The sequence below is a fragment of the Acartia tonsa genome, chromosome 8, assembly GCF_053477335.1.
Source record: "Acartia tonsa isolate MP-2025a chromosome 8, ASM5347733v1, whole genome shotgun sequence".
Lineage (NCBI taxonomy): Eukaryota > Metazoa > Arthropoda > Copepoda > Calanoida > Acartiidae > Acartia > Acartia tonsa.
The window spans coordinates 778,636-795,232 of NC_137267.1; the positions used below are offsets into that span (position 1 = coordinate 778,636).

At 31.7% G+C, this 16,597-nt stretch overlaps 1 protein-coding gene across 4 annotated transcripts in view; it reads left to right on the top strand.

Annotated features, from left to right (window-relative positions):
• The window catches only part of LOC145325754 (uncharacterized), a 183,972-nt gene that overhangs the window by 163,127 nt on the left and 4,248 nt on the right, over window positions 1-16,597 (top strand). For all 4 annotated transcript variants that reach the window (XM_080168696.1, XM_080168693.1, XM_080168695.1 and 1 more), the window contains 11 exons: window positions 1,213-1,275; window positions 3,384-3,528; window positions 3,960-4,055; window positions 5,426-5,475; window positions 6,488-6,586; window positions 11,623-11,801; window positions 12,154-12,253; window positions 12,928-13,015; window positions 13,597-13,682; window positions 14,254-14,367; window positions 16,277-16,323. In XM_080168696.1, the coding sequence (XP_080024822.1) occupies window positions 1,213-1,275; window positions 3,384-3,528; window positions 3,960-4,055; window positions 5,426-5,475; window positions 6,488-6,586; window positions 11,623-11,801; window positions 12,154-12,253; window positions 12,928-13,015; window positions 13,597-13,682; window positions 14,254-14,367; window positions 16,277-16,323 (1,067 nt within the window). The remainder of the gene's footprint in view (window positions 1-1,212; window positions 1,276-3,383; window positions 3,529-3,959; window positions 4,056-5,425; window positions 5,476-6,487; window positions 6,587-11,622; window positions 11,802-12,153; window positions 12,254-12,927; window positions 13,016-13,596; window positions 13,683-14,253; window positions 14,368-16,276; window positions 16,324-16,597) is intronic.

Genomic DNA, 16,597 nt, shown 5'->3' on the forward strand with positions numbered 1-16,597 from the left:
CAATGGGAAAAATTATTTTGATACTGATATCCCATAAAAGTTTGAAAATTGCATCAAAATAAACAAAGATATGGGGAAATATGTAAAACATATAAAAATAGCCAAAAACCTGATAAAAGGCAGTCTGGATGTCATGGTTGTTGTATCAAAACGACAAAAAATTTAATTTTTAAATCCTTAACTTAAAAAATTTGGAAAATCGGACCATATACACTGAAGATATGGAAAAAAGTGTTAAATATATAAAAATAGCCTAAAACCTGCCAAAAAGGCAGTCTGGCCGTCATTGTTATTTTGTTTAAAAGACGGGAAATTTAATTTTGATATCTATAACTAAAAAATTTTGAAAATCGGACTATAAACACTGAAGATATGGAGAAAAATGTTAAATATATAAAAAAACAGCCTAAAACCTGCTAAAAAGGCAGTCTGACCGTCATGATTGTTTTCTTTAAAAGACGGGAAATTTAATTTTGATATCTATAACTGAAAAAATTTTGAAAATCGAACCATAAACACTGAAGATATGGAGAAAAATGTGAAAAATATAAAAATAGCCTAAAACCTGCTAAAAAGGCAGTCTGGCCTTCATGGTTGTTCCTTTAAACGACGGGATATTTAATTTTGATATCTGTAACTGAAAAAATTTTGAAAATCGGACCATAAACACTGAAGATATGGAGAAAAATGTGAAAAGTATAAAAATAGCCTAAAACCTGCTAAAAATCGGTCCGAACGCTAATGATGTTTTATAGTCAATTGTGCTCCTTAATGATGGGAATGTTGTCAAAAAATTTCAGCATTCTATCATTTATAGTAGCTGAGTAAATCCCATTTCCCCCATAGCGTTACGGACGGACTGACTGACGGACTGACTGACGGACGGACGGACGGACAAAGTGAATTATAGAGTAGCTTCGCTACTAAAAAGAAATATTTAGTATCATTTAGGTTCAGGGGCGTCCAAACTTTTTTATTTGGGGGGGGGGGGTAAAAATTGAAAATCCAAATTCATTTGGGGGGGGGGGGTAATCACCCCTTTACCCCCCCCCCCCCTTGGACGTCTATGTTAAGGTTGTATATATCAATTCATGATTTATGTCGATTAAAAATCTAGATACTACTCAATTTGTTACATGTTTTTTTAAGGTTATCATGAATTACTTCAAGAAACCTCTAACAACTAGAAAATAACTAATTTTTTATTTTCAGTTACTGAAGAGTCCAACAACCGACAAAATTTTACAAGGACGAAAAATTACATCTTTCCCCAAGGTGAGCAACTTAAGAATATGATCAAGGATAAGTGGTAGAGTAGTAGCGTAGTAAACATAGTAATAATAGGGAAATACGATGACGAAGCCCAATCTGTCCCACTTTTGAGCAAGACGATTCCCATATGACGTCATATAAAGGGAAAAGAAAAAGGGAAGGGGGGGGGGAAGAAAATCTCTTCAAAAGAGATGGGAGAAAAGGGAATCGTCTTGCTCAAAAGTGGAACAGATTGGGCTTTGTCAATATGATTGGTGGATTGAAAACTATCTGCGCTCTGATTGGATAAGCTTAAGTGTCGTACATCATACAACCAATTAGAGCTCACGTAGTTTTCAATTTACCTATTATGGATGTCAAAATTAATTAACTTAAATTTTGTTTGCGCTTTTAGATAAAGAATTATGCAAAAAACGTATTTTATAAAAAAAATCCTTAAAATTTGATGCAGATTTCAAATCTCCCTCTAACATTAAAATTCTTTCCAACTTATATATCTTAGTATACATGTCTCTTCATCCTTACTCATGACCTATTTATATTCATGAGGGCCAGTCAAATTAGGGGTGTGATATCCCTTCTGCAAAATTTACCACATTTTCAAAATATCAGAACTGCAATTAATTATTATAGTACAAAATTCCATGTATACGCCCCTAGAGGCCTTTTAAGCCATTTAAGGGATGGGAAGGGGGGTAAGCCAACCTTTTACTTATTTTTTTTTTTTTGGGGGGGGGGAGGTTTTTCCCCCGGCAGTTTCTCCCTCAAAATATTTAAAATCTTTACTGGACTTATAAAAAGCTTTACTGTAACAAAGAACCTTTAAGGTCCAGCGGTTAGCGAGATCTTAAGCTACAGACAAACAGACACATACAAACATTTTGTTACTTTTATGTAAGATTTTTTTTGCAAATGTGCAAAATATTGTGGATTTTTTTTATTGAGGAAGTGAATTCCCACCGTGAAATTAACCTATATTTTGCCACTTTTTTTTATGAGTAGGCTTACAACTTTGCATTATATTACAACTAGGCTTCACTCAAATTTGATGATCGATATTTTTAAAATTGAAATCCTGTATAAAAAAAAACATCTTTTGAGCCAATTCTTCTCAAAGGTTTTAGGTCTTAAAATGGGTTACATGATTTCTCCTAATCAAATTCTTTTCATGTATCACCTTCATATTAATTACAACATCCTAACACCCAATTTACATAATCTTTGCCACAATTTATTAGTAATCCAAAAATTGCACAAATGAATATAAGATTTGCGTGGATATGTTGACAGAGGAAATTTAGTCGTCAATTAGATTGCTAATTTGGACCTCATTTATTTGTCAGTTCGTTCATCCAGTAGGAGGGGAGAAGATGGGGAAAAGAGGGAGGATGTGGGTTTTGTTATCGTCAGCTGCGAGCATCACTTTATTTGAACACATGATTATTGTACATATGTACATATTGACTTTTATAAGGGAATACAAATTTAGAATAAGCCTAATTATTCAGGGCAAATGTGTAATCATATGCAAATCACACCAAGTTTTCAACAGAGTTTAGAAAACTATTAGAGAATCCATAAAATAAATATCTATCCTTTATTCTAAGTATATGGAGCTTTTTTAGTGCCAATAAAAATGACGTCATAATGACCTACCATGGGTCAATTATCATGTATACTTACCTGCCGTTGGTAATTTAGTCTGTGTATTGTAATTTGTGTAATTGGTAATTTGTGTTATATGTCATTTTTTAATAAGAGCTTCTAAGTATATGTTGACCTTTTCTTTTATGTTGATAAAAAAAAACATAACAATGGCGGACCATCAATGTACAAAAATCAGCTGATTCGACAGGGTTGCCAAAAATAAACTAGTACAGAGTTAACAATTTTTAAAATTTTTTAGTATTTAAATCAGAAAAAATCAAAATGGCGGACCATCAATTTAAGAAATCAGCTGATTCGACAGGGTTGCCAACGTATTTCTCAATGAAATTATTTTCTAGTCTGAAAATCAAGGAATTCTGGTTGGATGAGGAAACAGCTGATCTGACAGGGTTGCCATTATTATCTAGTACAGAGATGCCAACTTATTATAAAATATTTTTTAGTCTGGAAGTCAAGGGAACCTGTGTGACTCCTGGTTGGATGAGGAAACAGCTGATCTGACAGGGTTGCCGGGTCCAAACCAACATCCATCAGGGTTGACAAACTTTTCTCATGACAACAAAACTGGTTCTAGTCGACCTTCCAGAGGTGCAATCTTTTTTCTACTAATTATACCTTACATATAGATAAAAATGAAAAATAACCTTAAACTTTTTAAGTTGTTACAAGGTACTAATAGTAAATTTGAGAACTTTTTTACTTCAACAAGCAAAGAGTATTAATTACTATTAGCTACGCCCCCTAGAGGCCTCTATGGGCAAATGAGGAGGGGGAAGTTAGAGTCAAAAACTTAATTTTAATTTAGATTTTTTAAAAAGTAAGAAAGGAGCTTTTTTTTGTAGGTTTCTCTTTGAAGGGTTTTGGTAACCTCCCCTAAAATAGTTATAAACCTTTACAGGGCCCATGAGAATCATATCGGTTCTGGGGTTATCGAGATCCTTTGCTACAAATAAACAGACAGACAGACAGATAGACATCCTGTTACTTTATTATAATGATTAAAATATTAAAATATTTAGGTTATGAAGCAAAGAGTACATCAGCAGAATATCCATTTATACCATCTCTATCATTCAACAGTCAAGGCATTAACTTTGATCTCACACACAAGAGAGGTAATAACATTTTTTCAGGGAATCTTCACTGTGATTTTTACAACAGATTATGAATTGTTTTATCACCTTACTGAACAATGCTAAACTAATCATCTTAAAAGTTATTTATTGCCTCGTATTATAGACAGCTTTCCGCGGATATTAAAAGGGAAAATTGTAAGATTAAAACCAGTTTTGTTATACCTGAGGGGTATTAATTTGTGATATTTATTTTAATATTCATGGAAAATTGTCTGTAATACGATGCTATACAGGATTTTTAAGTATGGCTGAGAATCGGTTCTAATCCAGCGGATTTTGAGCGGTTTTGAAGCCATACTGGAAATAATTTCACTGCTTTTTCATTATAAAGGTAAACCAATAAAAAAATTTCTAATAAGCTGAAGTATAAAAGTTTTTGCAAGGCATTTTCTAAACAGGGGTTGATGGTAAGGAGGGAAGGGACAATGGGCTGTATATTATTAGTCCCCAAAGTTTTTTAATAATGTTTTCTTTTTCTTTCTCATAATAACTTTTGATGAGACTTCTGTTGAATTTGATTGCTTGGTTCAGTAAGTTGAGTGTACAAACGTTTCAACCACGAATTGTAATCTACAGAAGTTCGGTGATAATTTTGTTTATCATCATCGCGGATGAACATCAATTAATTGGCTACTGTATTATCCCTTTAGATCCCTGGATTGATTAGGGGTTGGGGGAGGGTGAGGGGTGTGCACAGAAATGAAAGTTAAGCTTAAAAGCAGATAATTCAATTCAAACTTTTTGTGCAAAGTAAAATGAAATAAAAATTGAGTTGGTATAAAGTTTAGATCTTCTTGTGAAAAAGTTTTTGCCTAGCTCAAGGAGATTTTAAACCTATTTAAGTAAGTTTAAAAACAGTGAAATAAGCACCATCAAGTTTTTTTTAGATGGGGAAATTTCATAAAGTACATACAATATTAATTGGTTTCTTTTTGGTTTGATTTTATAAAATTCGATAAAACACTATCAAAGGCCTAAAATAATGATTTTTTTCTTCAAATGCTTTAGTTTGTTCTGTTTCCTAATATGACTTATATTGTGCGTGTCTCAGGTATCTAAAGGGATAAATTGATGTACATTCCCAATAATGATACACAGAATTACCCCTTCTGTAGATAACAATTAGTTGTTGAAACATTTGGACATACAAATGAATTAACCAACCTCAAAATTTCAATAACAGTCTCCTATGTTGTTGAGGCAAGGAATAATTTAAAAACTTAGGGAACTAGTGTAATAAACAGGCAATGTCCACTCCCTCCCCGGAAATTTGTAATGCTTTGATTATATCTGATAATAATTATCTTAGTAGCAATTTAGAATGTAACACTATCAAATGCTTTGTTTAGGTCTGTTTGTTAACTTGTATTCTGCGGTTGAAAGAATATTACTGTTTCATGTAAGTATATATTTATTGAAACTTCATAACAGATTTTGCAGTATGGCTTCGAAACAGATTAATATCCGCTGGATTAGAACCGGTCCTAAGCCATACTGAAAATCATTTACGGTATCGTATTATAAGCAGTTTTGTACAAATATAAAAATGTACAAACATAATTTTAAAACCAGTTTTGTTAGCCCGTGCAATCGGATAACAAAACTTATTTTAATGTTATCATTGTATATTTATATATCCACGGAAAGCTGTGTATAATACGATGCGATGAATAACTAGAAAAGTACAAATTCTGTACTTTTAAACTTATTTGTCTACATTCTCGTACTACTTGGTATCTTGTTTTAAACTGAAACGTAATAAATATTGCAAATTCTAATATTTTGAAATAGAATAATTTTATTTATTTTCTAAGGTTTCTTACTACGGCTGCAGATTAGCAATTTATATGTAAATAAAAAAAAATAATGAATATTTGTTTATTAATAAATACATAATAAATAATTTTAAATAAATCCAAATAAAAAAAAATACTTAGAAATATAATTCAAATTATTTATTAAAATCCTTATAATTAGTTTGATAACCACAAGGGAACCCTTAGAAATACAAAATCATTTTAATTTGATTCAATTTTTAACAGTTTAACATTAAACGGTAAAAGAAGTTAATCTTAAGGCATCTTATCTATATAATGTCACTTCTAACTATACGTAATGGATGTAGAATATACGTGGATATTATGACAGCGGAAATATTTTCGTCAAATTAGCTTACTAACATAGAAATCTTTTATCGGTCAGTTAGTTCATACACTAGGGGGGGGGGGAGAGATTAGGTAAAGAGATAGGGAGTTACTTTAGCCTGCTGCAAGTTACTCTGTATTAGAAAACATGAAAATCTGGCGTAAGATAAAAGTATTAATATATCCAATTGTACATTTACTTGAAATTTACTGACACTAGCTATAGAATAATTTTTTTATGGATTATTATTTATATGATTATTTTAGGACCCCTCACCCAGCTACTCTAACAGATCAGCAGTAAGATGTGTCTTGCTCCATGAATTTTGCCCGGCGCTTCATGCTATATTAGAAGATGGATTAAAGGTATGTTGTAATGCAGGGACTGTAAATTACACTGGTACCCAAAGTTTTAAAGACTATATTTTTTTTGGCAATAAAACATTTTGATTGGTTGGTTGTAAACTAGGAGTGTTTTACTTTAATCTAACAGAAGGAATAATTTTGTTTACCATTATTGGGAATTTATCGTCCATTGTCTTATTACTCCGTATTTTTAAATGCGAAGCTTTTGTAAAATTAGGGTCCGTCCGTACGAAACAGTTAGCTTTTTTTCGTGTACTGTTTAACTCTTTTCGTTAATTTTAAACATGTTACTATTGTCCTATCAATTTCAAACTTTGCATGACAATTCCTTTAACAGTTAGGTACGATTTATAAAGCGCAGCAACTCAATAAGCGTTACCAGAAAGTCCAAACATGTTGAACAACAATTGTTTAGAGCTCCGCTTTTATGGATGTTGATATTCTTGTTTTATAGTAGTTTTACCTGATATATTATTTAAATAAGACTAAAAGTTTTTTACTATATGTCTAAACTTTTTTTTGTACATTTCATTTAAATAAAATATGGGTTGTAAAGAATTATTTTCAAAACTTATGGTATGAAACATCCTTACTGTTCTCTTTTATATTATTATTGTATAAACCCTGTATAAACGGCAGAGTTAAATTTGAGTGGTCAAAATATACCAGCCAACTTTTTGTTTAATTTACAAGAGTGCTCTAAAATTATCTTGTTGCTCTCTTCCTATCTTTTTTGTATGTCTCTCTCTCTCTCTCTCTCTCTCTCTCTCTCTCTCTCTCTCTCCCTCTCTCTCTCTCTCTCTCTCTCTCTCTCTCTCTCTCTCTCTTTCTCTCTCTCTCTCATTATGTTTGTGTTAAATCTTGGGATTTGAAGGGATAAGATAATGGACTATAAATTAGTGTAAATCCCAATATGTGATAAAAAAGAGATTACGCGGCCCTTAGCGTGACTATTAAGTTATCGAATTTTTAGTTCTTTCTTTCCTGCTAAAAAGACATATTTATAACACTTGTAGAGTTGCTATGCTACTAAAAACGTCGGTAGCACATTATCTCATTAATAATTTATATGTTTTCCTGGCCACTCTAACCATTACTTACAAAAACATTAAAAGACCAGAGGTGGATTCTTAAAAAAATTAAACAAAATCATAGAAGGGTTATTAACATAAGATTTTATTTAATGTTTCACAGTGGGATCTTTTGCCAAAAAACGGGACATTAAGGGTAGACAAAAGTAAACATCAATAAAAAAGCTTGTATTTGACGAAATGATGTAATTTCTTTTGCTTTAACTCAAAAATAACATAAATTTTTCTCCTGTTAACTTCTAATGTGCATTTGGTATGTACGTCTTGCTGTTTTGGAGGAGCGAAGCTACCCTATTTTAAAAAAATCTATAAAACTTCATAACTTCAGGGATAAGGGATAGGAAACCTGGCCATTAATTAGGTCCCGGCCTAGATTTTAAAGGGATATTGCAACTATTACAAATTACTATCAAACTGGCGGACGCTCCCAAGTAGCTATAGTTCTAAACCAATAAGAATCGGCCTGTTTTTAACAACCAATCACCAATTGGCGAAAATTTTAAAAGCAGACAATTCTAGAAAAAATAATGATTTTGTCTGCTACTAAAAAATAAATATAAATGGTGTTAGATCACATTAGCTTAATTATTAAATCTGCTTAGAGTTAAACATTAAAAAAGGGCCATATAGAAAAAACAAAAATAACAGGATTATTTTTTGGAAAGGAGGTAGCTACGAATTTTCATTTGGTAGTTTATAAATTAGATGTTGTATTTTGAATTTTAAAAATCTAATTCGAAATTGATACAACACTTTAACCCTAATATATGTACAATACACAATACAACACAGTACAAATATATCACTACTTAATAGTATCCAAAGAATACTTGATAGAATGTTACCCAAGTGCATATTAATTTATTTATTTTGAATTTTAATTAGCAATGAAATTTTCAAATAAAATTTTTACTCATTAATAAAAATGCAAATAATACAAACTAAAATCTGTCTGAGGGAAACCCAACGATAGCTTTCTGACAGTTCAAATTACCAAAGTAAAAGAGAAAAAAATTTTGGGAGAGAAAAAACTTCATTTTAACAAAAGCCATTAATATATAGGTTTATAAAAAGTTATGTTTTTTACTTTAAACTAGCTACCTGAATTTGATTCTATACTTTATCTACACACACACACACGGCTTTTTTATTAGCGTTTAATACGAAGCACTGCGCCATCCCAAAACTGGTTTATTAGGCTAGAAATAGGCCTAGGCTTGAAATAGGCCTGAAATAATATTTTCCTACGTTTCCCATCCCTTATCCCTGCATAACTTTAGTTAGGATAGGAATATTTTAACAAAATCAACGTCTATGTAAATATTTCTTCAATGCAAACAATGTTTGTGAACATGAATATAGTGTCAGGTGCACCCAGTTCGAGTCCCTGCATTTTTAGGTAGGTCCAGTATAAGTAAAATAGGACACTTATAAGGCATGTTTTCAAATTTTTTTTTTACAGATATAAAAAACAATAACATAATTTTCAAAACACTTTTGATTTTGTGTTAATACCTTTATTCTAAGTCTAGCTATCATCATTTAAAGTTTGTATAAGAATATAAACATAATTACTAATATTATATTCTCTCTCAAACGTATATTTCTCTCTCTCTCTCTGATGCGTATATAATGTTTTTGCAATATTATAATTAATTCGCAAATTTGAATTTCTGCTGGACCAAAACCAGTTAGAAATACAAATTTTTTTAGAACACATGAAATTTAGCAAATTTAATTGCTAAAATAAAAGTATTTATAAGTCATTTTTATTTAATGACTCCTTTAACCCTTACATGTCCATTAAAACCGCGAGAACGGCAAAAATCGTTAAAAATCTCGCCAACGGCGGCAAATAACGGCGTAACGGTTGGCCGGAGGCAAATAATGCAGAAGTAAAGAAAGTTCGGCCTCAAAAAGTTAGAAAACATTGCAGAGATGACTTTGGGCTCTAAAATGACTCCTTCCCCCTCTAACGAGGGAAAATTTCAAATTAACAAGAACCAAATTGTTCAAACCATGCAATGTAAAATGCTCAATTACTCAAAAACGGACAAGAGGCCCCAGGTTGTGAAAACTGTTTAATACACAATACATGTTGTATATTGATATTATTATTGCAAAACCCGGGGCCTCCTGTCCGTTTTTTTGTAAAATGGAGAAAACTGATTTTTTGGGGTAAAAAATCTTAATATTTTTGGTGAAATTTTCTCACAAAATGTCAATTTACACCACCAAAAAAATATTTTTTAAAAATTTTTCTTTTATTAGACATTGGTACAGGTATCTGAAAAGTACCTCAATCAAAAATTATTTTCATAAGATGAACATAAATGTATTTTTTAATGCTTTGAAAAAATTGTGTAAAAAAATCTGGAAAATCATCAAAACTGAAAAGAAATTTTTCACTACCTTTTTTAAAAATGGCATAAATCTGCCAAAAATGAATATTTTTTAAAAATTTCTTTTCTAGCTGTCTACTTACAGCCATTATTAATTCCTAGGATAGATAAAAGTCGATTTTAAATTTTTTGGATGTCCCGATTTTTTTCAAAAGATCCCACTGTGTGTTTGTAGATTTTTTATGTGATTTTGGAGGATTTTTCACGAAAACAATTTTGCCCCACTAAGCGATTAGTTGGGCAATTTTTTTTTAAGAATCCACCTCAGTTTCAGCATTTTAATTATTAAAAGTATAGGTAGCTCTACTCCCCTCTCCACCCAAAAAAAATATTTTTTCCTCATGTAGGGTTACCATTTTCAAGACATCCTTTTTTAATAAAGTTGTATTTATCTCTTAATAGATGCACTTACATATATTATAGATATGTCTACCTAAGATATATAAGGTTTGTGTATACTTTATATGCCTACACCAAACATCTTAATATTTTTATAACCATCAATGAATGACAAAAATAAAGTTTTTACAACCACGTCTGGAAACTTTTTTTATTCCTCTCTCTAAAATTACTTTTAAGTAGCGAAGCTACTATATAATTAAATTTTTTCTGTCCGTCCGTACGTCTATGGGGGAATGTGATTTTCTCGGTTGCTAGTTAAGGTAGATAGCTATAAAAGATTCCCTGTATCAATAAAGGCATCAAGTGTACATATAATTCACGGTCGGTCTTTCAATCAGACAGAAATATCTATTACTTAAGGTTTTGTGCTTTCTATGATTTGTCGCATATTATTTTGTATTATGACAACTAATTATCTGCTCCAAAAATCTTTTTGTCCGTTTGTACTGTAAGTGTACACCTATGATTTTACTGCTTCGCTTCTTATTACATTGCCATCCTTGTTATTTTCTGTAATTTAATCATTACAGAAATGATAAATAATATATCATTATGACAATTGTTTTAATTGAATTTAAATTTTTAAGAACTTGGCTTTTTTTATGTTTTTTTTATTTATCATAGTTTGAACTTTTAGTCATTTTTTCTGTCTTTCCAACTCTTTTCCTCTAATTATCACATTTTTCTTTTCATTTCATTTACCGCTCTCTTTTTATACCTTTCACTCCTTCATATTTTATATATCCGCTAGCGGCTACGCCCCTAGAAGCCTCTAGGGGAACTTAATTAAGGTAGGAGGGGAAAAATCCAACCTCATACCATTTTATATTTGAGTTTCAAAAGAGTAACACAATTTTGGGGGGGAGGAGGGGGGTGAAGACACCCTCCCCAAAAATAGTTTGAAACCTTCCCAGGACCTATACGAAGCTTCACTGTAAAGGTTAGCGGTTAGCGAGATCCTTCGGGACAGACAAAAAACGCTTACTACTTTTTATAATAGGATTATTGTAAATTAAAATGGTCCCCAAAGTTTCATGAAAACAATCTCAAATTTGTTGGCTTAGAAACTTTTGACTATTTTATCAAAATTTGATAGGTTTGTACAAACTTTTCTACCAATAACTTTTTATTTAAATTTTAGGAGGAAGTGATCACATCATTTGGGCGGATGAAGACCAGTGTATGGCGGGTTATTGAGGCGGTCATCCAGGGCGGGCCTGCCCAGCGGTCAACCTGTGACCTGGTCATGCTTCTCAACACCAAGTTTTCCTCGGAGGAGGACTTTAAGAAGTTTTCTGGATTTGTCATTGGTCTATTGAAGTAAGAATAATTTCTTTTGAGCGGAGTTTATTGTGTCTATAAAAAATGACGTCATACTGTCCTACCATTGGTCAATTGGCCTGTCATTGATAATTTAGTCTGTGTATTGCCCTTTCATTGGTCATTTGTATTGTATGACGTAATCTTTTTATAGGCACTTTTATGAGCTTAATTTCTTTTCTATTGTTAATCGCAAAATCTCCTTTGAAATTAATTAAGAAAATTCGCAATGCATTTAAAAAATTCAATATTTCATCTTTGAAAGAGAGAGGAAAATCCGAGAAATATTTTAAATTTTTAAAATGTCATCTTTGCAATTTAGAGAAATCCGCTAAACTTTTTAAAATTTCAGCATGTCGTCTTTGCATATATGGTTTAGCAAGCTGAAATGGAGTATGGACGTTCTTCTGAGATTTTATCAACGGCATGCATTTATTTGTGCACTTCATAAGGTAAAAATTTGAAGTGTCATAACATTTCCACAAGTATTTTCATAAGGGGTATTTTTTTTTCTTTATCCATTTATCAATAACTTGAGACTGCACTGATACAATGGGACACACAGAAAACTGTCCCGAATTTGTATTAATTTTGAGGAACAAGACTCCAGTGACGTCATATTTTTCTTTCCCGAAAAAGGGAAGGGGGAAGAAAATCTCTTCAAAAGAGATGGAGAAAACCCCCTTTTCTCCCATCTCTTTTTTCTTCCCCCCTTCCCTTTTTTTTCTTTCCCCCTTCCCTTTTTCGGGAAAGAAAAATATGACGTAACTGGAGTCTTGTTCCTTAAAATTAATACAAATTCGGGACAGTTTTCTGTGTGTCATACAATGGTATCAGAAAAAAATAACTCAAAACCATCATAGGCTTAGAATACAAAAAATTAATAGTCTAAACCTATACCCTCAAAATGAGAACTTCATCTTACTAATTATTAAAATCTTAAGCTTCAAACAAACAAAAACTTACTGGACTAGCAGCACTATACATGACCTATGAGAAGCTACATTGTAAAGGAGAACCATGATATCACTCCAGTGGTTAGGGATATCCTTCGGTACACACAGACACACACATATCCTGTCACTTTTATATAGGAATTATCTTTTTAATGTATTTTTAATTTTAGGACACAAAATTGTTGTTTGATGAGTTAATGTTCTGTCTCCAGCGTTTGTTCTCGGTTCCATTCCATCTGGATATGCCATTCAACTCAGGTGATTATATATCCATCTAATCTATCTGTTTATCAGTCTATTTATCTGTTTGTTCTCAGTTCCATTCCATCTGGATATGCCATTCAACTCAGGTGATTATATATCCATCCATCCATCTATCTAACAGTCCATTTATATGTTTCTTTTTTGCTCCATTACATTTGGATATGCCATTCAATTCAGGTGATTATATATCCATATTTAAAATTCAACTATCTATCTATCTTTCCTCTTTTATTTATCTAACTATTATCTATCTGTCTATCAATCTACAGATCTATCTAATTTACTATCAATCTATCCATACTATTATCAACTATCTATCTATCAAATTATTGATATATTTGTCTCTTTGTCAATCAACCTATCATAAAATATTCGTGTTTTAATTTTACAATAAATTAAATGTAAAAAGTTATAGGTAAATGTCGTCTTTGAAAGTAAATAAACCAAAAATTATGGCATTCAAACTTCAAAAGATCTTAGCTTTTTAATCAGGTTTTAATCTTATAGTTTTTCATTTTAATATCCGTAGAAAGCTGTCTACAATACAATTAATGAATAACAAATAATTTATTAAGGAATTTTGGAAGAAATCCCAGGAGAAGAATTATATAAGAAGAGAGAGCATTGTTGCAACTGTGCTTGCAGTAAAACTAATTCACAGGTCAGCTAACTTCTTATAGAACTATACATCCATTAATTTAAAAGAACTATCGATATATTTTAATCTATAGAGCTATCCTAGTATATAAATAGTTCTTATAATAAAGTAACAAGATGTCTGTATGTCTGTACCAAAGGATCTTGCTAACCGCTAAACCGATATGGTTCTCCTTCACATATTCTCATTATTCATATGTCCTGTGAAGGTTTTTAACTACCCTCCTAAGAGAAATCATCTTATGAAAAAATTACCACCCTCGTAAAAAAATAGATATAAATAAACTAAAATAAAAAAATTAGGGATGGTCGCTACCACCCGCCCCCCCCCCCCCCCCCACAAAAAAATCTATCTATATATCTATGTTTCTATTTATTTATCTAAAATTCGTCTGAGGCCACGACTCCAGGCTCAGTAACGACAGTATCAAGTTCCAGATCCTCCAGAAGTTCCCGTTCTATTTATCTATCTATCTAGAATTCGTCTGAGGCCACGACTCCAGGCTCAGTAACGACAGTATCAAGTTTCAGATCCTCTAGAAGTTCCAGTTCTATTTATCTATCTATTTATCTAGAATTCCTCTGAGGCCACGACTCCAGGCTCAGTGACGACAGTATCAAGTTCCAGATCCTGCAGAAGTTCCAGATCTAGAATTCCCAGACCAATCTCCTTGCCTAAGCGTTTGGAGGTAATGATTTTCATTTCCGCGGACAACTGTCTATAAAACATTATATATTGCTTTATGGTTTAGGATTATATCTTATTGGAGAAAAAATAATAGCTAAAAATCCTTTTAATCAAAAAGGTTTATTGTCTGTCCATTAAGATCTTTGTAACCACTGTACCGATTCAGTTCTCCATTTTTGGACACTTTAACATAGGTACCAGGATGGTTTTAGACTATTGTATTTCTAAATTTATTCTTAGGATCATTTTAGGCTTTAAGTTTGACCCCACGTGAATATAATGCCCCAAGATTCCAGAGGCGCAATTGCTAGTTTTCAAATAAAATAATTAAACTCATGACAACAATTAAAATTCATTTTTTTATTATTATTTTTATTCATAATTAGGTAGTTAGAATTTCCACATCATTAAATATAATCTTTTTTATCTTTGAGAAAACATTTCACATTTTTTACTAAACGTGAAGTACAATTCATCTAAATTAACAAGGATGACAACATCCTTATGTGTAAAGCTTATTAGGGTTATTATATGCTGTTATAATCATTGAAATTTACAGGGATCTAAATGGACAATGGCCAGTAAATTGATATACATCCCCAATGATATAAACAAAATTACTCTTTTGTCTCAATGATGATAATTCTTTTCAAACTTGATATTTCTTCAACTTAGGTTACTAACATGGAACTCATTTATTGGTCAATTCGTTTATCCAGTAGGGGGAAGTTGATGGGGTAAAGGGGTGGGATAGGCCAGTATCGTTATTTTGGCCCACTGGGAGTTTCACTTTAATAAAGAACATGAATATCGGGCGTAAAATCTAAGTAATAATAAATCCATTGTAACTTACAAACTTTAAATTAAAAAAAATTTGCTCCTGATAAAGTATTTATTAATTATAAATTATAATTATTATTTATATTATTTGTTTATTATTGCATTATGAAACAAACAAGTGATAAGATTTTTTAGGATTTTAGAATTATTTGATAAAACTTATTTAAAACCTTTTTCTTGACCACTTAGGTTGCTAACATTGACATCACTTATTTGTCAGTTCGTTCATTCAGTAGGTGGGAAGGGTATAGAGTAAAGGAGGTGGAAAGGAGTGATCGTTACATTAGCCAGCTACAAGTTTCACTTTATTTGAGTACATGATAATCTGGTTTAAGATCCAAGAAATAACATACTAAATTGTATTCCTATTGTATTAGCAAATCTGCAGTTTATACTGATCAGTCCAACAGTTTTCAATATCGTATTGGACCACACACACGCACACAATATCCAGCAACTAAAAATATAGAATCATTAAAAATAAATGCATTTAATATAAATAAAAGTGTTAGAGTACGTATTGTTTTATCATCAAATTATCACCTAATTCAAGAATGATATTATTGATCAAGACATTTTTTTCAGGGATTTAAAGGGATGGTATAATGGCCGATAAATTGATGTACAATGTACATTGTACATATCAATAATGATACACAAAATTACCTCCTCTGTAGATTACAATTAGTTGTTGAAAAATTTAAACAATGAAAATTCAATAAAAGTGTTGAAAGTTGATAAGCCAACTAATAATAAAATGTTATTACAAAACTTTGAGGACTAGTGTTATACACATCTCGATGTCCCCTTCCTTGTAGGAGATATTTTTTTCCAGGGGTGATTTCTCTTAAGGGGGTGAAAGGAACCTTCCCATAGACCTATTAAAAAAAATTAGTAAAGGAGAACCATATCGGTCAAGCGGTTAACGAGATTTTTTGCCACAACAGAGACAGGCAGAAATCCTGTTACAATAGAGATTGTAAATTGGAGAAAATTAAGGGTGTTTTCAATACAAAAGCGCAAGTTGGTTATAATGCCGCGCACAATTATCAAAACTTTGCATATTTTAGGAGAAGTTATCAGTGCGCAACTCGCCAGGAAGGCCAGCTAGTGCGGGGTAAGTCATACATTTTTATTTCCAGCATGGCTTCGAAACCGATCAATATCCACTGGTTTAGAACCGGTTCTCAGACATGATATCCGTGGAAATCTGTCTATATCACGATGCGATAAACAACTATCATAATTCTTAATTCTAGAGTAGAGACATTATGTTTCTTAGTATGATGGAATCTTTAGGGATAAGACAATTGGTAATAAATTGATATAATTCCTCTATAGGACTTAAATTATTGGTTGAAAAGTTTGAACCAATCAAGATTTATTAATAG